Source organism: Triturus cristatus, chromosome 7 (assembly GCF_964204655.1).
Source record: "Triturus cristatus chromosome 7, aTriCri1.1, whole genome shotgun sequence".
NCBI lineage: Eukaryota > Metazoa > Chordata > Amphibia > Caudata > Salamandridae > Triturus > Triturus cristatus.
The window spans coordinates 711,194,994-711,219,405 of NC_140590.1; the positions used below are offsets into that span (position 1 = coordinate 711,194,994).

At 45.1% G+C, this 24,412-nt stretch overlaps 1 protein-coding gene across 5 annotated transcripts in view; it reads right to left on the minus strand.

Annotated features, from left to right (window-relative positions):
* Positions 1 to 24,412, minus strand: part of BAHCC1 (BAH domain and coiled-coil containing 1) — a 411,074-nt gene that overhangs the window by 293,191 nt on the left and 93,471 nt on the right. For 2 of the 5 annotated variants that reach the window (XM_085617383.1, XM_085617381.1), the window contains exons 1-2: positions 15,803 to 16,016; positions 5,094 to 5,457 (exon numbers count right to left, since the gene is read on the minus strand). In XM_085617383.1, the coding sequence (XP_085473509.1) occupies positions 5,094 to 5,247 (154 nt within the window). In that variant the 5' untranslated portion in view covers positions 5,248 to 5,457; positions 15,803 to 16,016. Of the gene's footprint in view, positions 1 to 5,093; positions 5,458 to 15,802; positions 16,017 to 24,412 lie in introns of those variants that run through there. The other 3 variants (XM_085617386.1, XM_085617385.1, XM_085617382.1) reach the window with 2 other exon arrangements.

Consider the following 24,412-nt stretch of genomic DNA (forward strand, 5'->3'; position numbering starts at 1 on the left):
ATGCCATTGTCACTGAGTTAAACGGTGTTATTGGCAATACATGTGTTTTGATTCATTGTTTATGTACTTTTGAAGAACATTTTAATAAAGAATTGCAATACAACAATAAATAAAAAAAAATAAAACAGCCCCAGCTCAGATTAAAATACCCTTAACATGCACATAGCTGTCGACAGAAACGAGATATCACAAAGCACAGCCACGTGCCCCGCACTGGGATGTCCAGGGGGCTGTTTCCTGCCATGTATTAGAAATCTACATCAGTGGATCACCACATAGTGTGCCCGGCCCATAATGCTGGAAAACATATCTCAGTGGGTTAATGCGTCTTCTGCAGAAAACTACATATAAGGTGCAGGGAACGGGTTATACTATTGACTGTGTCGGCGTAGCCTTTTATCTGAAACATGTAGCATTGTATCAAACAACACTAACACATATTGTGAAAGTTCCGGGCAACAATTCCGCTTGTAAAGTGCACAGAAGAGTCAATAATACCCTTTCCCTCTAAAAAAAGCACTCCCTTGAGCAGCAATGCTTCGAGTGCGCCCTCCATCGGTGGGTTTCATCTCGTGTTTTTTCACTGGGGTATTTCTATAGGGCATTCCTGGCCCAAGGGAGTGGGACGCCTTTATAGGGTGCGGGTTCTCTGCCTGTGCATGCTGGCTGCAGGAGTGTTAACAGTACAGGATCTCTTATCGACAGTAGGGCGAGATGCGCACAGACAGAAGAGGAGAATAAGGTGCCACCATGTTGGTACCAGGCCTGGGCTGTCATGTGACACTGCAATGCATTCTGGGGGTTGCAGTCAGGGTCTGCTTCCATTAGGCGAATCATTCCAATGGTTTGTAGGTTCGAATCCCAGGAGGAGGAGGTGTCTGTGATGGGACGTGTGCGGTGCCCCTGAGGGCACGAGTGGGGGTGCCAGGGCACCCATCACGAGGGCAGTTTGCTCTCATGATGGGTGCACAGCAAAAGAAGATATTTTCAAGTTTCCACTGTAACGCTGGCGGCATTCACTGAGTACCGTGTGTCGGACCCTGGTCTACCTAGGCAGACAGAATGCAAAATTAAATGTGTCATAAACCAGTAGATGCGAGCGCTAGAAGTGGGTAAAGCTCCGGCATTTAGGGAAATATACTCATTTAAGAATCAACATATGTTTTAAGGGAACAGAGAAGGACATTTCAAAGAATCAGCAAATGTTGGAAACGCTGCTTTATTCCCCTTTAAAAAGCCTATTTTGATTGAGGATTTTTTATTGTAACCAAGACATGTCTGCAGTAATTACTAACATTGATTCCTACTGACTTGGGCTAACTGTTCCAGGAACCACAATTTGGCAAGGAGGGAGATGGGGGAGGGGGAGGCAAGAGTTTTAAACTTAAACTGCCTTAAACAGCTCTGGGACCGTTTAACCGCAAGGCCACGGCGCAGGCTTCACAGTGCAAGAAAAGGTTATGAGATGTGTGTTTTTTGTACATGACGGGGTTGTGAACTGCCTACCTGCCACAGCCCTCGAGCTGCGGCCCTCTGCCCCAAAACCCAGGGCTCCAGGTAACACATGCGCGCGCACGAGTGCGTGTGCGCGCGCCAGTGCGCGCTGAACCGTTTTACATTAACTGGCAACGATAATAATAATGCAAAAAAAGTCACATAAAGAAATATTAACAGTAATATTAATAATGTAACTACGAGAGCGTGCTGCACTCTTACTAGAACAGTATCATTGTAGTTGTAAATATTATCAGAAAGCAGCGCCTCAAATGTTACCCCAACATCTTGCCTCCACTGTCACCCCAATCCCTGTCTCCAAGGCCCTGCACTCCATGACACCCGCCCTCCTGGGTGCCTTGAGGCGACCTTGGGTGGCATAAAGCCACACAAGGCAGCATAGAATTATGTTTCTTAGCGCTAGGATAATGGTCCATAGATAATAGGCACAAATACTACAAGCAGGTGTGCTAATGTTTGTGAGAAGGTACACGACGTGCAATGCGTGCACGCACCTACGTGTTACGTATGCGTCGATGGGGCACGGACCAGCAGCCGTTCATAGCAGCAGGACGGGGGACATGAGGCCTGCTCTCTGCGTGTGAAAACATGGAGGCTGTGAAAGGCGAGATGGGTGATGCACAGGACAAAACATACATTCACGCAAACAATAATGAGCGTTGTGTCATGACAACAGCACACATACATTCCGTGATGAGTAACACTGCACCTTACAGTGCTGCACTGAAATTAAGGCAAACACGTGCTTTTTTGCACGCCACAATCTAATCTTGTAATAAACTGCTGAAATGTCGATTTTGGGGTGCCCGGTTCTCTTCACAGCTGCGTTCAAGCGTACTTATTATCTGCGATTTACAGCCTATCTTTTTCGTGTGTTTTGTTTTGTTATTTGTGTTTTATTCCCCCAAGTCCATATTTGTTTGCACGCCATCCGTTTTCATCTGCTCGCTAATTGTAATACCATTACAGCAGACATAATTTTATTAGTAATCAAGCAGTTCATCAAACGAGGCGGAAATAACTTTAATGCCAAGTTCTGCTAATGCCAAAAGGGTAATATCTATTGTAAGATGTACATACAGGGCTGCATGTTACAACACGTGACTGCAAAAACATAAACTTTCTAACATGGAAAGCCAACATCTGCACCTTCCAGAAATATCGGCCTATAGAAAAAAAAATCTAAATTCGTCCAGATTCACTTCAAACATATCTGAGACCGCGCCGCCCCACTGCTGTGGCTGCACCCCATGCACACCTGTGGCCAGGGCCTTGATTGGGGTCTCAGGCGAATGTCCTAGTGAGATATTTATGTTAACTCGAGTCTATCGTATTTTCCCAAAGATGTTTTTGCAGTCCACCTTTTCACAAACTACCAGTGAGCCTGCAGACGTTGATGAAAGGCGCGATATATGTGCATGCTTTAAAATACATCAACACAAACAGGAAGGACAAGAAAAACGTGGAAACCCCGGCCCGGACCCACCGGCCAGGAAACTTCCCCGAGGCAAGGAAGGCATGCTGGTCTCGCGGGTAAAACACAGCACTATGCACACTCTTGGGTTCGGAATGCAAATGTTGTTTTATATCCTCCTGGCCTTTGACGTTTTTTTTTCATGACAAAGCGTCTGGCGAACTTTGTACCACGAAAATGATAGTTTGAGGAATTTGGACAAACTTCTTCACCATAGCCCCTACCAAAGCGCGCCCCCGCCCCCCACCCAACACACACACAATGTGCCTCCACCCCTGATAAATAAAGAAGGCCGCGTGAGACAAAGAAGGGCATTTCCTGAAGGCCATTGTCTGGATGTGTGACCAGGACAATGGCAGGAAGCCGAGCAGTCCGGCCTAAATACAAACCGCGCGCTCCAAGGCCGGAGCAAGGCAAAGTTCACCCCGAGGCGCCAGCTGCGAGATTTACTCGAGACCCCCGGTCCCAGTGCGAAGAAGCCCCGCTCTGTCGGATACCCCACTCTCCAGGCCCCTTCGAGCCTCCACAGAACTGGCCCCCAAGGCTTCCCTGGCGGCCCCCCCTCGCACTACGCGGGCCGCAGGAAGAAACAAGACCCACACCGGCCACCTTATTAACCCCTCATCGCATCCTGTGACCCTTGCCCCTAGAGACGCTGTCCTCCGCCCACTGAGAGCCCCTCCCCCACTTACTCTAAAACATGGTAATGCCTGTGGGGGTGAAAGGGCATTGTCGCCTTGGATACAGTTGGCAATCAATTGCAACAAAATTATGAATATTTTACCACGTCTATGCAAAGCGCCCTCTCACCTAATCTCTCACTTGGAAATCAAGGAAAGGGGACGTGATGTAAGGAGGCTGAAGGGCAAATAGTACAAAACTGGGCAATGAGAAGCGCTGCTGGAGGCAGGGGCTGGGGAGGTCAGGAGACAGAGGCGCGGCAAGAGAATTTTTTTTGTTTTTATCAAGTGGCCTGTCTCATCGTCCAAAGGGGTAAAGTCATACATACAGCCATCACGCGCACCGTAGCACATTTATTAATACAAATCTCAGAGCTGAGGCTGGTCGGCTTCGATGTGCTGCACAAGGCAACAAGCGGCCAGAGGTAAACATGCGGGGCCAGCAGGAATCTCGATCAGCCGTCTTTGCCTCGTCGCCATGTGTTTATCGGTATTGCATAACGTCTCCCTCGAATGATTAACACGTCTTTGGAGGCGAGATTCTGCGTAAACAGCGCGCGTTCTTTTCTGTCAAATGTCGAGCCAAAAACGGTGAAAGCAGCCACCTCTAGGCGCTGCCCAGGCGAAATATGAAACCATTTATTGGCCCCATAAAGTCATATGAACACAAAGGAGCTGAGAGCTTATCCGAGCCCCGAAGGGAAGGCGCACATTTCATTTTCCTGCACGGCCTATTTTCAAAGAAGATAGTAGGACACCACAAATGTAAAACAAACAGAAAAGGGCAGAACCGAAAGCGCTTTGGCGTAAGTATCCGCAATGTCACTTTCCTTTAAACAAACACATATTGATGCAAAGAACAATGTAAATATTGTTACTGTGACAACCGGTGCAAAATCTGCATGTAGAACAATTCAGCTCTTACGGAATCAGCCTGCGAATAACGCCAAAATGTGAATAGATAAACCAAAATAAATCTGAAGAAAAAACGCCAGCAATTGTAAATTCCAATCAATGAGGGGCTAGTCTAGTAGCAATAATAGCAAGAGGCTAAAATCAAAAAACAGGAATAGCTGAATTTTCAGAAATGAAACTTCTAGTACTGGGATGAACCCAAAACTTCGGAAATAAAACTGTATTTTCACAAAATTGGAAATTTATATTACAGTTCAGGGTAAATAAATTCCCAGACACCAGTAATGTAAGGCCAAAAATACATAGTTTTGAAACTGCTATGTGCAAGACCAAAACAATAATTTCATACAAAGAAAAGCAGATGTTAAGTACTATGCGTTTCTAAAGCAGGCGATGAGGTCAATATATTATACATTTCATTGACAGGGAAAATATGCATTTATTTCATTTTTAGCTGTTGTCACGAGATCTCTGCTTTTTTTTTTTAAGGAGAAGGAATGCGCACTGACCTGAATGTGCCCCCATGGCGATTGGCGAAGGGAAGTACTTGCCCGCCTGGAAGGGTCCGGGGTGCTGCACTGCCCCCCGGGCCGCGCTCCGGTGCGCCAGGCTGCCCCGGTCCGACAGCAGGTGGGGCGGGGGCGCGAAGTCCCGGCCATCCATGCCGCGTGGGGGGAGGTCCCGCGAGGGGCTCCGGGTACACAGCAGCCCGGCACCGCGGCAGGGCGCTGGGGGAACAGGAGCCCGAGGAGGGGAGAAATGTCCCGGCTCAGATGGATCCCTCGAGGATGTGCGGAGGGTCACACGGCGCTGCCTCGGCCTCTACCAGGCGGCCGGGCGGCTAAGGCGGGGTCCGGTCTCATCGTCTTTGAGCTGCAGTGGGGGAAAGGAAGAGTAGTCAGCAGGGGGTACCACAGGGCCCAATAGCACACACAGGGGCCCATCAACCACATCAGTCAACACACAGCTGCAAGGGGTTCTAACCCGCTGTGAGCGCTCCACACACACATGACCGGTAGATTTTAGACACACGAGCATCCGCATGAGTAAATTGCTAAGAGTCGAGATTGTCTATAGGCTCTATCAAGCCGTAAAATGAGATTATACCCGCCTCTACTAAAGATACGTCTCCGTCCACGCGCGCAGTGGGGCCGTACAGTGTTACACTGCACCTCAGCATTCATCCAGCACCTCGTACACGACGCTTGCGTACAGCACACTATGCACGTGCGCACACAGGCCTGAATGCACTATTCCTCGCAGTTCTTAGCACACAAAGTGGCGTTCATCTAGGCCCTGGTGTCCCTGCACGTGCTGCGCTGTTGGCAGCTACGCCTATGCCACAGGAGTTGCATTTTTACTGTCTCGGCGCTATTTAGCACACAACGTGGCGTTTTTCCGGACCCGGCCTCCACCTTTGAAAAGTGAGACACGTGCACCCGCTGGTGAGCAGCGAGGGGGTGCAGGCCCTGGAGCTTAGCTACGTATCTCGTTCTACCCAGCTACACCCGTTTCCACCCGTCAGGGTGCCGTTCTCGTTATTATTGTACCTATGCTTTTATATATCAACAGGCCCCCTACGGCTCTGTGTGCCTGGCTGTACATTTCAATATATCAAGCTGTAACTCTGGGAGCCGTTGATGTAGTGACGTGTCTACTGCTTATAAATGTATGCATACACCTGGTGCTTGTAGTACCAGAGGGAGAACCTATTCGCATGCATTCGTGTAATATATATATAATATATATATAGATATGTCATATACATATATATATTTATATGTATATAAGAACCACTGTTTCGTCCTAGCCATTATTCCTTTTCACTGTATCTTGTTCACCAGCTGACACTCTCCCAAAAGCCCTGAAAAGTGCACAAACGCCTGGGAATCACGGTATACAAGCGTCGTGCATAAACCGCTTCAGACATTCACTTCGCCCTTTCTGTTAACAGAAACTTGCATAACCGCTGGCAGCCAGACAGAAAGACATGGCAAGGGAAAGACGAACGGACAAGCAAACACAGATGAGCAACATAGAAAGTCCTGTATAGAGACAGGAACACAGACAGAGCGAAACACGCGCAGTGAGGCAGGGACAGGCCTAAATAGATACCAAAGCATAGACAGACAGGGATAGACAGAGACACTGACACAGAGCGAGACAAGGGCAGCGAGACAAGCTAAACAGATAAGCGCACAGACAGTGAGAGGCGCACATATAGGCAGAGACAAAGAAACAGAGACACTGCGAAAGACAGACAGCATAGGGACGTTTTTTTTGGGGAGGGGGGGGGGCATTGCGCGAGACAGATAAACAGCTAAAGTCATAGAAAGCAGGAGACCAATGGGCGAACACAGAAAGACACAAGTACAACCAGAGCCCCCACCCCTCCCCCCCAGAGAGAGGCCTTGACATAGGGTGCTGACGGTCACACAGACAGGCACAGCGGCTAGAGGCGGTGGGCGCCGGGAGAGAGCGCTTCACCACACCGTGTGTGCTAAAAGCAGCCCCCGCTCTAATCTCGCTGATAATCTGCACTGTTAACATCGCATTATCCCTGATTTGTATCGTGTATCAGAATGCGTGCCCTCAGCTGCCGTCCCCGCGCGCTGCGCAGCGCCGCTCTGTGAACGGCTAAATAAATACATGTGCGGCTATTTCACACGCGCGTGCGTCTGCGGAGTGACGCAGCGGCCGTACACCGAGGCCTGCGCTACGTGGGGGGCGCGAGACCTCTGCGACCGGCCCCTCCTTGTGCATGACCAATATATACATACAAGTGTGCGGGCGAGTTTATATTTATATATATATATATATGTATACACGTCAGTGTTTGTATACATAAATTTGTGTGCGTGTTTACACACACATGTCTGCGCGAATGTATAAACAAAGGGACATGTGTGAGAGTATATATGTGTGTGTTGGCGAGTGTATTTATACATTCACTTGTTTGCGTCAGTGTATATGAATACCTCTACGTCTGTATACGTGCACGTGTTAGCTTCTACATATAAAGAGAGGGCGGGGCAATCTGCAATGTATGTGTTAAAATGTCTCCCTCAGATGCATGCGTGCCGTGACATACAAGAGTGCCTGGGGTTGGTATGAATGTTTGACAAACGCATGTAAAAGTTACACTGGAAATTATTTGAGTGGAATGTAATGCCTCATAGACACTCAAAGCCTAAAAGGGAAAAATACGTATACCTAAATGTTGCGTTTAGACAATGTGTGCATCTCATTTAGGCGAACACACCACTAAGTGTGTGAATAATAAAAGTCCGTACATGTCAGTGACACCTGCATTACATCAACTCAATATGTAACTCGATAAAAGACACAGCGGTAACATTAGACATGATAGAGAAGTGTCAATCTATCTAAGTACCTACCTAGGTACCAATGGTCATGACCATACGTTCATTTATATATGTACCAAGCAATTATTCTATGTATGATATATAGCATGTCACCCTCGATGTCCTGCTGCGGCTGTGCCCCCGGGAGCACCCTCACTCCATGCACACAGATACAGGGTTCACCGGTGTCCCCTGCAACTCGAGGGCACCCTCCTCCGAGTCGGCCCGTGTCATTCTTTGCATTGTTACATGATTATCGGAACACCTCTGGATCATGTTACAGTCGCTTCGCCTCCCCCGTGTGCCCACAACACGGAGATGTTTTCCAGGCCGGGTCGCCGTACGCTTAAGTCTGTTTGGCGGTCACGCCAACAAGGGTCACCCGCGGATGAACAATTAGAGATGTCAGAACTAACCCAGACGCTGGATTACTAAATGCAGTTGAGAGTAAAACAGGGACACTGGTTAGACCATGTGTTGTAAACGTGCACACGTGTGTGTGGTGTTCTGGTGTGAAATGTTCACAGATGAGCTGTTGCATCCGCAGAGGCAACCGAGAAGCGCCGTGCACACGACGTCTGTCGTGCAGCCCTCCCCCTTCACGCAATGTGGGCGTGGGGGTAAAGCCATCCATTCTTGCACCGTATCGATTGTAACGTGACTATCTTAAATTAGCCGATGAGTCCCCCTTACTCATAAACACACACCCCGTTCCGTTCGCTGTATAGGGGTGCACAACCCCGCGGTGCATACCCTCGATACACACACTTCTGTTTTGGTAAAAATAAAGGAACTCATTAAAAGAACTCAAAGGAGCTTATTTTCTTATTCAAATTGCGCGAAAATGTGAAATCTTGCATAAGCACCTCTACTCGCGCTCTCTTTGTGCCTTGAAACTAAATAAAACATAACGTGGTCGAACTGTTACCAATATTCATGCACACACCAGGGCAAGCGACGGCTGCACCGATGTCAGAGATTTTTTTTTTTTTGCAGAAATAATTATACACTAATCAGAGACTTCCTCAATTAAGGCTGGTGGCTGTTTTTTTTTTTTTAAGTGACCTTTTTTCTGCAGGGTGAGCGCGTAACATAAAAACACCCGTGTGTTTAGACAACAATAACAACAGCAGTGTTTTCAGAGAAATCGTGGTTCAGTTGTCAATATTTGCTAAACACTTCTTGAATTTACAGAATACTCCAAATTTGGAGGACTGAGGTTGTAAATTTAAGCTGTAAAATTACATTTCTGTAATTATTTATTCAGGGCTGGCGATGAACTAGACGCGCATATTTTGTTGAAAAAAAGATCTCGCTAAAGGCCGACGAATGCTCTCCATAAGCCGTGTTAAACTTGGTCAGTTGATGCACTTTCCCCTCCCCCTACCTCGGACAGCCCCCGCCCCCCCCCCCTTTCCACTCCCCAGGACAGAGCTCTGGGTAGATAAGGAAGGGGCGGAGCCTCCAGCATGGCGCTTATTCATGAATGTTCTGTGCTTGTTAGTAAAGTGCCACAACTCAGGACCGAGCACCACCAGGCTGGCCTCCTCACACCACACAAATCCACAACAGACCTGTTAGCAAAGGAGAGGGGGTCTGGGGAGACCCCCTGCAGTCCCTGCCCATCAGGGGAGCCCAGGGCTGTGGGAGGCGGGGTATTCACACTGGCCCTCTAATTGTTTCACTGGCGACACCCCAGCCTCATGTCTGAGCTGTGAAGATGACGGCTTGAGTCCTGTGCGCCATGTGCCCCAAACACAAGCACTTGTGTGGGGCACTTCCTGTCCCCCCACCCCCCTCGAAACACAGGGATGCTGGCTGCAGCCCAGGACGTGGAAGTTTAAGCCAAAAAAGTCTGCTCCCGAAAATAATCTAGGGAGCAGAGGGTTTGCACGGCGTCCCGAGCAGGCCAAGGGCTTCATAGCACTTCAGAGGCCGCTCACTGATGGGGGGGGAGGGGGGCTCCAACCACACGCTCCTCATTGCCTGTGAAGGGAACACAGTAAGGACGTGTGCACACACTCATGAGCAGACCTAAACACACCGCAGACATGTCCATGCCAATGTGTCCTTGTATAACGTAACTGGTGCTCATGTAAAGCGCTCCAGTTCGCTATATATATATGTATATACACACACACACACATGTACACGTATCAATACAGAGCATACAGAGCGCAAGACAATCTCGGTGATTGCGTGTTTGCTCGTATAAGCACGCTTACATCTCTCTTACACACACGCACGAACTTTACTTGACGTCTGTACACTCACGTGCGAACCACACAACATATCCTCAAATACATATTAAGTACAGTTACTACTGCAATATGTTACAGCTCGAGATTACTTTCATGTAAAGAGTCCTCTAGAATGTGTTTTTATTTCTATAAATGACGACAGACGTGTTCACTTGCCGGCATAGTGTCGCTTCTAATTTTCCTTTTTAGAAATTGAACTTATACAAAAATGCTTCGTTCTGCAAATGTCTCTTAGCAGACTCGTTAGATTCATTTTCTGGGGTTATTGTTCTCGGGTTCACTTTTCACTTTCATATCCGACTGGTACGGAAACTTTCCATGGCGCGTGCTTGTGTGTGAGCGCGTGCAAGGCCCCGGCCTTACTCCTAATATCTGCGCACCAAAGTCACCTTGTCTAGGTTTATGAAAATAATACACATACAGCGTTATTTTATACAAGCAAAGATGACAGCGTTTAGGGGTATATTGATTTCATATGTATATGTACATAAAAGTAATTATGTTTCGGGCTGCAGCCTGTGTACTGTAGATGTACACAGGCTTTACACACACAAACACATAAGTAAAAGATGCACAGAGTGGAAAAAACAGAGCAATGTACTGCCCTTGCTGGTTGTGGAGGTCCGTGGCCTGTGAGAGGCAAGCCTCGAGATCTCTCCCTCAACAGAGGTAATACATAGCATGTGGGAGTGGGCGTATATGTATGGTCAGTCTATGCCATCCCGATTTGTCATATGCATTGCACAGTGGCACCAAATGACATGATTTATTGGGCCTCTATTGTTTTATGTGATATATGTGTGTGTGTATTTGCGCTACATATAGTAGCAATATAAATGTATTATATATTAATTGCAAATGTAAGATAATGTTCAAACATTAATTCAACTCCAATTTACTCTACAGAAAAACATATTACATACACACACCGACATTCAAAGAAATACGATCAAAAAAACACTCAGGCATGGACACAGAGGCTCACACGCACACACTCCATGGTACACAAACACACACAGAGGTAAGCACACACCTGCTAAGGTGTGCACACACTCTCTGGTAGACGCGCACACACACAAGGCCACATATGAGCATGTCCACCCACGCATGTATGCACAAAGCTACTCACTGGGGTATGCACACACGGTCACAGTGTGTGCATTCTTGTGGTCCAGGCCTGACAACGCCATTAATATGGCCTCAAACCTTCCGTTCTAGGATGTTACTAGTCACGTTTCACAATAGTTTCTTTTCTGGCTTCCCCTGAATAATTCCAGCCACTGGCGGAAGGTATTTGCTGACCATTTTGTTATTTGATGTAATCCATAACCGAAAACACAATGCACGAAGTGAACACATATTTGCACAGCTGATAAGCTTTTTTGTCCTACATATATATTTATATATATATATATGCGCAGCTTTTTGCACTGTAAATAGAATGCAGGCACATAATGCGTCCCCTTGTGGCTTCCAACCTGCGCACAAAGGACGCTTTCTCGCCCCACCATTTGAGATCAGAATCTATTCTCTTCTTTCTATCTATGCCTCCCTAATATTTCCTGCTTTGCAATTACGGAGCAATGAAAAGGGCTCTTCCCCCTCGGAGGGCCGAGCCTGTGCCGGGCATTTCCCAGCAGTGCACCGGGGCACTGAAAGGAGACGGCGAAACGTGCGCAGTGAAAGAAGAAAAGGCGTCTGCAAACTAATGTACAAATAACACATCGGAGCGCAGTCTACTCATTTTAGGGAGGGGAGCTAAGATTATAGCTCTAAAAGAAAAAAAAAAGCTCACAGAAAGAAAAAAAACACAATTTGTAATCTTGACAGGGCAAATAAAAGAAATGTCAGCAACCTCGCTGTAATTCAGGCAGGCACCAGAAATGTAAAAATGTGCTAAGCTGTTTTTTTTTCCTGCTGCAGAACAGCTAAACACATTCTCTTTACCGAGGCGTGTGCTGGACTGCCACGAGACTAAGAAAGCCAGTGGAGGGGCGAGGGGATCGTGGGGACAAGACTGACTTATGGCTACATCCATTTTTGTGGGATAAAAGTTGTTTTTTATACAACCTCTCAGAGCAACGTGGGGCTGAGTCCTCGATGCTAGAGGGGGGAGTGTGAAAGGTGTGTGTCTGAGAGTGAGGGGGTGCAAGGGGACCCTTTCCACCCGAGGCTGATAACCGAGGGTGGGAATCAGCTTTGCAAAGAGACCTTTTGTAGAAGATTCACGGCTGCTCGAAGGCATCTATCTGCAGACACACCTTTATCTGCTGGGCATTCATCAGGGAGGCAGCCCCCTGCCCAGACCATTGTCGCCCCAGCCCCCTATCTAGGGCTGGGGGAGGGGCAGCACCCTGACACCTCGCTGCTCCCGGAGAAATCAATAACACAAGGCCACCTCACCGTCGAGGCGCAGACACAGCGACTAAAACAAACGCCAGCATCTTGTACCCGGAGAAAGGTCAGGGGTCAACCCGAAGATAAAACTACACTCGGAAAACAAAACACACCGGCGAGGACAAAATCCGCGCTTTTATATGGGCCAAAAGAGGGGCAAACTCGCTTTACTGAAACACGCGATCTTTGTTTTTAATCGCATTTTAATTAAATCCGACATAATCAGTGTACCTACATCTAAATACAAAGCTGCGGCAGAAACACGCAAGGCAGGGGGCGGGCACTAGCCCGGTTTATTTAGAAAATGCCCAGTGTTATCTTCACAAAATATAATTTCACATCATTGAAGGCAGGACATTTATTTTTTATAGCAGCCTGGAAAAAAAATCTGATGGCGAACTTAAAAAACTGGAGGCGAGAGTGAGATACACTAGCCCAATCTGGGATGCGTTATGCTGCAATCACACCCCTTAGCTCTCCATGTGGCCGAAATATACAGCGTGGATACTTAGTTTTCGGCTAATAAAAAAAAAATGGGCCCGAATGTTGAAAGGGGATCAATGCCCGCGGCCGAGAGCCATCGAACGGCGTCGCCGTGCGCCGGTTCCTTTAATCCGAGAAGCCGAAGTGAAACCGACCAGCTGGAGCCAGCGGGCGCTGCCGGATGAAGAGGCCCCGGAGGGGCGGCAAACAATTTAGCCTGGGCCCGGTCCGCAAGGATCCGGGGCCTCCCACGAGGGCATCCGAGGCCCAGCATTTAGGCCCCTTGCACCGGTCGCCGGTCGTTCAGCAAAAGAACCGGAGCACAACACCCCACGTCCGCTGCATTCACGTATTTACATTTTATTAAAAAAGAAAAACGAAACGTCTAATGTTGTAACAAAGACAATTTTAACTTTAACCAGACTATGTCATTTTTTTAAAACCTCGACTAAAAAACGCAGTTTGGAAAAACGCGATTTCTATAATGATCATACAAACATTCGACAGTACACACATCCAAAGGCCTCACCCCCTTCACTACGCAGTGTACTATTTTAATTTGTTATCCTACATTTACTAATATACGATGCCTAGTCTTAGTGTAGATATATATATAAATATACACACACATACAATACACAAAAATATATATGTACAAAAATAGCAATAGAATAAGAAAACTCTTCTTTGAATAATGCACGTGGCCCAAAGACTGCCATTTTTTAAAATGTATGTCAGAGCCCTTTTCTATTCTGAAGTTCTGGTATACAAACAGTTCGGGCCCTGCTAGACATGCTGTATCAGCCTTTACGAAGGGGAAGGTTAAAGAAAGCATAGGCCATTCGCGGGGAGGGGGGTTCTGCTTTAAATGCACCCCACACCACCCACGCCCCCTCCCTTGACTGTTCATATTTGTACTTTATTGCATATTTAAATTGTTCAATAAAACTGTTTGTTTCGTCTGGCAGCATCAATAGCGCGTCCGTTTACGCCGAGCAATTGCATTTTAACATTTGCAAACAACTGGGGTTTGTTGCCGAAGCGCCCTCGAGCCAGGCACACCAGTGGCCTGGAGAGCGTTCACCCTTGTAGCGCACACAACCAGCGACAGAGATAGGCCTCCCTCCGTGGGTAACGTAGCAGACACACATGCACGCATTTTAAATAGGCTTAGAAAAGCACATATGTAGAAACATTCTCCTCTCATGGCTACAGGCACGGTTCCTAAAGACAAAACGCACACACGCATACCTAGCATCTCCCGGAGCCACCTCTACAGACAAAGCAGAATACTGCATCGCGTTGCACTGCATGCAGGCTGGGCAGGATTCACTCCGGGTTTTGCCATTTCCTATTTATTTTTCAAATGCTTGCACCAGAAATGCAAAGTGAGAATATATATATATTTACACATACACAGAGAGAGAGACAGACCAGCAATTTCACGAGACACCGGCATTACAACCTGTTTTTTTTCTAAAATAAATGTGTATTTCATGACTTATCACTCTCTGATTGATATCTGACAGCCGTTATTAAAGTGGGTGCAAGCATGGTTGCAGCAGTAAATACATTTATTTTTGTTCCAGGAATACAGCGTAAAGCAAAACATTTAAGAACACGTTTTGTCTTGTACCGATTTAAAAAAAAACACAATATATGCTGCATTTTTTGCCATCGTACATTTTTGGTAACATGCTTTCATTTCCCTCTATTTCGCCTATTTTTCCTGTTATTTTCTCTCCACCATATCTAATGTAACATCCATACGCTAGTTCTACAATCCTAAAATGAGATAATTAATGTCTTTGTCTCGTGACATTTGATTGTGATCGCCATAAAACAAGGCCTTTTGGAACTGTTGCTACCATCCTTCTTGCCTTTGCAAAGAATCCAAGTACTATTTAATGTATTCTACCCATGACTTGTATGCAGTCACTCTTGACATTAATTGGGAGAGGTTATTTGTATGTTTGTTATTGTCTATGAACGTTTCATTATTCCCTGAATTTCCACATTTTCTCCTATCATTATTTTCATATTTTTTTACTGCAGTTATATGCTTTTATTCGTCACGAGAAATCTGTTGTCAAAGGTGTGCACGGATTACATATCTATTATAATTCACAAAGGGTACGGGCATTTCCTCTCAACCATTGTGCACATTACAACAAAGTGTGTACACTTATTGGTGGAAGAAACAAAATGTCTGCAATTATCTACGCGAAGCTTTTCGTGCTCCTGTTGGCGTGCAAGCTTTTTAACTTTCTCGAAAAAACGTAGCACTGAGAAAATATACAATTGATATCAGCATTTCAACATACTAAATGTTTTTTGTTTTATCTCACACGTCAATTTTCCAGCCTCTATGGCTGTTTTTTCATCATACACGTTAGTATCGTCATATTTTTGATGATGAGCAATATTTTGCATTCTGAGCCCAGATTGCTTACTGTGTAGGGCAGCAAATACGTATTCTGTTTGCTTGTGATCCTTACCTAGACTTTTCCGTACCATTGTTTATAATGACAGTTCTGCAAAAGCTAGCTATTGTTTGTTGTGCCCAATATTTCGCACATTGTAACCAATTTCTTAGGATCACTATTTTGCATTTTCTAAGGCAGACACTTATTTTATTAAAATAATCAACGCAGTTAAATTCTTAACATACTGAATGCCCCTGGTTCTGCATAAAGCGTATAAAGGACTCACAGTGCGGTGCCTGCTGCAGCGCCAGGCTCTGTGTAGCTCTCTCCCTGCCCACTGATCTGCTGTTGCCGGCGCGAGCTGTCCCTGCCCGCGCGCCGCTCTCTGGCTCCTGCCCGCGCGCCGCTCTCTGGCTCCTGCCCGCGCGCTGCTTTCTCTCTCACACACTCTCCGCGCGCCCTCTCTTCCCACTGTCCGCGCCTCCCTCGGCCCCCCCTTTCCTCTCGCCGCCCGCACTGCGAGAGGGGGGAGCCCGCGCTGCCGCACACCCGCAAGCTGATTTGCCCGTTCACGCTCGATGCCACGCCTCACTCTTCCTGCCACTCCCAGCTCCACGCACGGCCTGCTCGTGCCGCGCGCTCTTCCTCTACGCTGGAGGTAAACAGGCGCCGCCATTGGCTGGCGCTGGAGCCCAATGGAACTGTCGATCTCCACGGTGAGTGGGCGGAGTTAATAGGTTGATCACAGAGCAGACCCGCGCGCAGTCTATTCTGCGCAGGTGAATGGGAAAAAAGACGGCGTGTGGTAATACCCCATTTCCGCCTTTTGAGCGGCAGTTCCAGGTGTTGCAGCATAACCCCAAACAAGTTCGGACACCCAACATGGCGGATGGGAGAGGAAGCGGGACCGCACTATTAAACTGGAGAGATGCTTACAACACACCCAAAAGTGGTTGTACAACATAATGTTCGTGCGTATGCGACTGCACAAAAATCAATATTTGGGTTTTGTGTGGGCCTCAACGTGTTTTGTGGTTTTCATCGTTTAGACTATTTTCCTCAGCATCTCTAGCAATTGTGTTTGTCTGTTAGGTTACTTATTTTTACTATAGTTTTATTTGAACTAAGACAAAGCCACTTGAATTATGCAATTATGTGACTGCAGCATTTTCAGTGCAATTATGGATGTGCCACACAACCCATCATGTGCATAAATAGCTAATTTTACAAAAAAAAACTCTAGCTTCAATGGAGTAAAAGTTACCGAAAAAACACTACCACACGTGTTGCGGCACAGTAGCAGACCTTTTATTGCAGCGTGTCAGGTGCTGATTGCTGCATTTGGGTGTTAAACTGATATTAATAAGGTGAAACCGTTGGCCATACAGTGTTAACTTGTGTGAATAAAGGCAAATAGTGAAGTGATCCTGCTTCAAAATCTGGTGCATTATGCTACATAAGTTGCATTTTCTTTCTGCATAATATAGAGAACGCTGTCACTTAATTTGGTCCTCTCCTGTCACAAAATGTCAGCAGCGCAATCTTCCAGTACGCCTAAAAACGTTGGTGCTGTAGGAAATGAGACTTTTTTTTTATTACTTTGGCTTCCTGCTATGCCATAGACTTCTGCTGTTTCTCATACTGTTAAATTCAGCATCCCTTAGATGTTTGGCTGTGTGCTCTTTCCCAGCAGCTATAGGCAAATGTGTAAAAGTAGATGGCTGTCTCTTTGTAGCCTAAATAATCAGTGTTCATCCTCCCTTTGTGTATTGATTTGTTTCTCAATTATATGTGACAGTCCAAAAGACATTTTTTTCTGGAATTGGCTAAGGTTGTTCTTAATGAAATACCCCTTTAGAGTAAGACTTGGTTCATTTCTTGCTCAGGAGGTCCATCCAGTCATGTCTTCTTTACTATGGCTTAACATTTATTGTTAGTTTCTAACTTTCACTTTTCAAAATGTTGCTGGCTAAGGTTTAATATGTGGTGGGTGCTACCTTACATTATGAAATTCTCTCATGACAGTCAGGTTTATTTCATTTTAGGGTGCTAAAGGCCCAACAGCCTCGCTCTGTAATGAAGAGGACTTCAATTGTGGATGAGAAGCAACTCTTTTTTTGTAACTCGTTATTTTTTATGTTTTTACATAAGCAATTGCAAAATCCTTTAAAAAAAACATGACAAGCAACTCTCAAACAATAATTAACATGAGAGCTAATTTTCCTAGTAAAATTGCTCTTGCTTCTTAGCTGAAGCTGTCAACTGGTGTCCTTAAAACAGGTTCACAATCTTGTTGACTTTGTAAACTGGACTTTTTCTTAAAGGGTCGTCCTTTTTGAAGCAGAGCTTAGGGCAGGGGAAGAGGACTGAATGGAGATAATGTCATCAAAATGAGATGTGTTTTTAATAATGCTTTTTATGTTTGTAACGCTCTTTTATGTCTGTATTTCATTGCTAAAATAAAGTATTATCTGATCATCAAACTGGTCTTTCCGAATTCAATTGTAGCTCAAGCTCCTAGTGTAATGGGCCAAAGTTTCATTTTACTTTGGCAATATAAAACAAGTTTGAGTGTCTTCTTGAACCTGGAACAGGAGTACGAATAAGCTTCATTTTAAGGGTCTACTAAAGTTCACCCAGGATATTGGGCTTTCTGAACCGGGCAGCAAGCAAATTAGTGGTACATCTGAGGAGCCTGTAGGTCAGACTAGATAGAGTCACAGCGTAGGAGTGCTGGAAATGATCATCTTTTGGTTGGTGTACACCTAGATTTTTGTCTTGATTTTATTTCTAGCTGTAGGGTACTGCACATTTTACCCCTGCTAACCAGTGGTAAAGTACCTGTGCTCCCACTTTCAATTTGATGAAATTTGTATCCCCTTAAATGGCTATAGCTCCCTAGTACTGATACCAAGGCCCTCTAAGTTAAATGCTACTTGTGGTCTGCAGCACCCTTTGTGCCATCCACTCCAGTGACAATGCAAACTTGACTGCAGACCTACCCAAAGTTCAGTGCGGCCGAAAACATTTGCCATCTTACAAATGCCTAAAATGGATAGGGTTAGCCCCAGGAACCTGTAGCCCATTGGTTAGGGCATATCTAAGAGTCGTTTCCACTAACTAGCTCGTGCCAAGCATAAATGTTGCAACTCCTGGCACCCACTTCATCACACTGATGGAGGACTTAACCTGCTGTCTTCAACCTGAGAAGAGCCCTGGAGGATTGGACCTGCTCTTTCTCTTGTACCCAGGACAAAGAAGTAGACTCCAAGAGTCACAAGGCAGATCTCCTGTTCAAAGCTAAACTGATAAAATAAGGTACAAGAGGCCTTTCCTGCAACAGCCAAGCTGATCAGTGGTAACTAAATCTAGACTGGACTCTGTTTGATACCCTGTGAGTCTCTAAAGTGCCTCCTCTGATGTCCTAAGGGGACTTCAGGAGGGTACTCCTGTGGTGGATTGGGACTTAAAAGGTGTAAAGTCAGAAGGTAAATTATTTTGCGAGGACAAACATGGTTGGTGTAACGAGCCCATGCTCTATTGCCGTCAGTGCCAAATTGCACCAAGGACCTGTTCTACTAGGAGAAATGGCTATCATTGGAACTTTGTGCTTTTTGGCACTAATTTAGGTATAACTTTAATAAAAAAATTAGCTGGTTCTCCTTATTGGATTTTTGTCATTTTGTTTATTAAATTTTACCATATATTTCTAATTTGTTTGGGGATTTTTGTTGTTTTTGCATTTCAACTTTGTTACTGGTGTAGTAGTGCACGCATATTTTGCACATTGCCTCTAAATTATACCTGTGTGATCTGTGCTATCACTCCCAGGTGTTTCAGCACAGGTTAATTAGGTGACTTTAGTGAATCACCCTAACAAGGATATTAACTGAGGTGGGTACCTACTCCCCTCATCTAATAAACCAATTTCTTACAAGGGGACTTTCTGAATTGAACTTAAGCTTGTGTCTCTTTGGGTATGATTGCTGCCTGAGGAATCCCACTTGAAGCACAAGCCTTTCAGGGAACTGTCTGGGTTTGATTGTAAGTTAGAAATCCTTCTGGATCAAAACATAAGTGATTTAAAACAGTTGAATAGACAACTTCTTGTGAATGTTTCTAGGCACAATTACAATTTAAGATCCCTCTGGAAGGATTTTCAGCTTAGAGATTTGTCTGGTTGCTACCAGAGCACAGGGTTATCTTAGATTCAATGGCAAAATAAGGGTTAAACTAGACGTTTCAAATTTGTCCTACTGGTATGAATAGCATCATGTTTTACTGTAAGGTACCCCACTGTACCCCTCTTTTCCCCAAATAACATAGGAGATCCCTTCCGGCTCTGGTCAGAGCTTCCTGTGCCCACCCAGAGGTGTGGCTATGAAAATGGGCAAACTTTCCCTTGTGGTCACTCCAAACCATTTCTGGCCCAAACCATTTCTGGCACAACTTCCCCCTCCTACAGCCAAGCTGACTAGGGAAACTATGGGAGGCAGGCCTATGTGTCAGCTACACCTGCCAGTGACGCGATAGTCCTCATTTGAAGCTCAGGAAATGTTTTTTTATACCTGCCAGGGCATGTAAAACATTAAATATACTTGTCTGGCTTTTTAAATATTATGCACGCTGCGCTATAGACATTTAGGTCCTACCTTAGCGGCAGCTTATAAGTATCAAAAGGAAGATGTCGGCCTGGCAAAAAGGTTTAGATTGTCACACTGCAGGGGTAGGCCTGGAGGCATGTATTATAGAGCTACTTAATGAGTGGCCCAATGAGTGTGGCAGCTTGCTTGTAACATTTATTTTACATGTCCTGGGTACATGAAGTACCATATACTAGAGAAGTAGAAGCTCATTAAATGTGTTAATTAGGAGTATGTCAATTTTGCAGCATTTAAAGAGAGAGCACAAGCACTTTACCACTGGTTAGCAAGAATAAAGTGCGCAGTCCAATATCCAACAAAAAACGGCTTAGTAAAAGAAGGCAAAAATCTGGGGGAATGCCACACAAAAGATGTAATTTCCAACACTGACGAACATACAAAAAGGGAGGAAAGCACCAAGCAGGGAGTTTCGATAGAGACAACAACCATTTAAACATGAGCAAGGGGTGGACACAAAGCCCACTCTAAGTATATGTTGGATACAATGGGTCTGTTTTACAACAAACAGCTAAAGCTATCAGTAGATCGAGACTTAAAAATCAGGCAACTCAAGGTCTAAACCAAACCCCTTGTATCGCATTATGCGATCCTGCATGAATTCCTTTTCTTGCTGTGCCTGAGACGCTTATTGTTCAAAAGAAGGAGCATTTAAAAGCTCACTGACTGCTCAATATTAAGCTGTAGCTAAAGGGCGATGGCATTTCCATCCCCTTGTTTGGTACATATTTCCCACAAAAGACCTGAGTTATTCACATTTTCACATGCAATTTCAAGCATATATAGGCCTTACGCATATCGTGTATTAAGGGGGAGGTGGGAATGTATTATTTCCACCTGCGTATTAAAATTTCATGTGAAAGGATGTGCCTCTCCTTCCCTTCGTATAACTTTGCTTCACACTGCACTCTGTTGTGTCTCTTAAGTGGAAGCACTTGGTTTATTGTCCATTAGGAGCCGCATCCCAAGAAAAATAAATATAGGCCAATGCATTCCACTCTTGTCAGCCACATTTAGTGCTTACCAATTTCTCTCAAACAGATCAGGTGATTGTAGGTTTGTCCAACTACCAGGCAGTAGTGACTCTTGTTGAGAGTTATCATAAAATGTCAATGTTTTGTCTTCCTTTCGTTTAGCATGAGTGTATCGGTTTAGATCTTAAAGAGGGACAGTTTGCTTCCTGCACCCCAGCACCGGATCACTATAGTTGATAGTGTGCAGTATACAAATATTAGAACATACCACACTGTTGCTTAAAATGTAAAAGTGCTGTGATTTCTGGGGCAAAATACCATTTCATTTACCAAATTCTGAGATTTTTCATGAACATAATTGAATCTGTATTTGGCCTTTAGGCAATACAGAACTAGGGTGTTGCCATGCTCTCCTTCAATTCTGAAGAACCAAATAATTTCTTACCAGGATATGTGGTGATAAATATTTTTAAAAAAGCAACGATAGTCACATAATCAGGCTGTACAGTCAAAGGAGGAATCTCACATCTAGAATGCCTCCTGTGCTGATCTTCTCTGCTTTCTGATTTAGCTGAAGATCTAGGAGGAGGTGAGCTCTTGAAAATGCTCCAGAAGAAAATAAGAAATATCAGGAATCACCTAGAACTCAGAAAAGTAATTGTGACTTTACTGTGTGCTGGAACATAATGCTTTTAAAAAAGTATCCAAGACGGCTAAGAAGATTTTAAAGGGCTAAAACATGTGTATATCCCTGCCATTTGGGATTCACAGATTCTCTCCATAAATGAAAAAAACAAAGAAATTCAATTGGACGAGGAAGACATTTCTATTGTCGTGCTTTTCCGAATTATGGTTCCAGTGAAGGAATTATGGTTCTAAAAGCTCTGATTGGTTGCCTGCAAGAGAAATCTTTCTCTCTCAGTAGCTATTTCAGGACTTGCGGCAAGGTTCCTCCATCCTGAAAAAAAGCCATGTAAAGGGTCAGTGTGGACATCCCTGACAAAAATGGAAGGGGAGCCTAAAAGGGTCTCCTAAAGGGAAGTTATTATTATTATTTTTTTGCAGACATTGCAGATCTATTGTATCTTTTCAGGGAATATGGATCCTCATCTAAACTTGCCACAGATCACTAGTATCCACAAGGGTAGCACGGACCCTGGCCAACAATAGTGGAGTTGGGGAACCATGTTTCCCCAAATCATACAGTATTTCGAGGTCAAGCTTCATGGTTTGCCACCTTGGACCCAAGAGAATCTTCACTACTGCCTAGGGCAGTGAGGCCTTGCCTGGGATCGCAGTACTTGGGTATGAAGCTTGTCCTGAATGCACGGTACCTAATGAGGATCCATTGGCCAAAACCCACCCCCCAAAAATAAAAAAGAAATGAATAAAAGAAGTAACTAAAACTAGTCAAAGGCCGACTTATGTGGTCCAAACCCTATTCATCTTGGGGCTTTGCTGACCATGACAGGCGGGTTGGCCATAGAGCTTGGTTGGAGGCCAGGGCCAGCGGCAAACCCTTGATGTGGACAGCCTGCCACCCTCAGTTGGAGTTGGCTGCCTGCAGCAGTGGGTTGGTTGCCTATGGAAACCCCTTCTGTGTTCAACCAAAGGCCTTGTGAAGCCAGGGTTGGCTGCTTGTGACAGGTTGGCTGTAGGTTGTCCCCCTGGCCAATTCGCTGTGTATACAACTGAAGGAGATGTGCACAGTGAAGGTGGCCACCCAGATTGGTTAGAGTGCAAGACCAGGTCATGCCTTGCAATCCTTCCCACTCACTTTCCTACTTTCATGCACTGGCTTACTCACTGTTTCATTCATTCATCTCTACTGTCCATCACATTCTCTCACTGTCAATGACATACAAAAGAACATATATGTTTTTCTTTTTATGAACCATTAAAGTTGGTTCCTAAGATAACGTTACTATTTTGTTTGTAAAAAGTTTTTTTTTGTTTTGTTTTGACGTTTTTAGAAAACAAAACAAAAATGCAAGTGAAACACAGGGTACCGATCTGGGTTAAACAAATTGTTTTTACATGCCTTTTGGTGAAAAAGTGTTCGATTTTTCAGTGCTTAGGCACTCTGCCCTTTGCAAGAGATCACCTGGTGGCACACAAAGGAATGCAAGCCCACAGTTGCAAAGCAAGGCTCAATCTGTTCTTACTCATCCTACAAGATATCTTCTAACAAAGTCTCTCCAAGAGTGAGAATGTGTTGTAAGGTTAAGGAAGATGTTGTCGCCTCCTCAGTACACTGACTACTTCTTGTAGCATTAAGAGGCTTGTTCTTGGTGGATGCTCCAACCTGTATTTTTCTCAGCCCCCTTTGCTTAGCTTCTTATTGCACAAAGTGTGCATCACATACTTGGAGAACAATTTTTTATTCACCAGGAGGACTATTTAAAAAAAAATGCAATGTAATCTTGAACCACCCGTCTGAACATCTTCCAGTTCTACATTTGTTTCCTCCATGTTCCTCCGGATCTCCCCTCTCCTGTTCTTCCTGTCCACCAGCCATTGCAAATTAGCAAAACCTTTATGATCCTAAAAAAGATATGCAGATTAAAAACAAACTAGTATCCTCGGCTGAAGAGCTCTCATATAGCGAGGAGTGCAATGATCTGTGCAAGAAAGTCAAGAAATATTTGAATGGGATAAATGCGTCCTTAAAAACCAATCCAATCTTTTCAGTTGACAGGATCTGCGGATCCTCAGTGGTTCCTGGAAAACAGGCATGCCTTGGAACCGTGGCTCCTGCTTCCTGTACCACAAAACCAACTAGGCCGTAAGCATGGAAAATATTAAATGTACCACTACAGGTATGAATTTAAAGTTGCACTTAGGTAATCTCTACCCTCAAATAATATATCTCAAATCGTTTTCACAGCAAGCACATGTTTTTTAAAAAAGTATGGGGTTCATGGTACTCGTTTTTAGTTCACAGTACTCAAAGGAAGTCCTACCTCTTCAGTCGCGCAAGCCACAAACTGAAAAGGGTTCACAATACAATATCACTCTATACTTAGAGGAGCTGCATAGGAACCCTGGATCCTGAGAAGCAAAAAAAGGGAACATCTGATTAGCTCACCACAAAAGGTGGGCTACTTTTTGCCCTCCCTGGGAGGATACCATTTTCTCTTTCTCCTTCGAGTCTGAGACAGGTAAGCATCTGGTCTTACAAAATATCTCTACAACAACTTGAACAGAGACAGCAAGCAAGGGGAACAAGACGATCGCAGTCATGTATTGTGGTACAGCAGG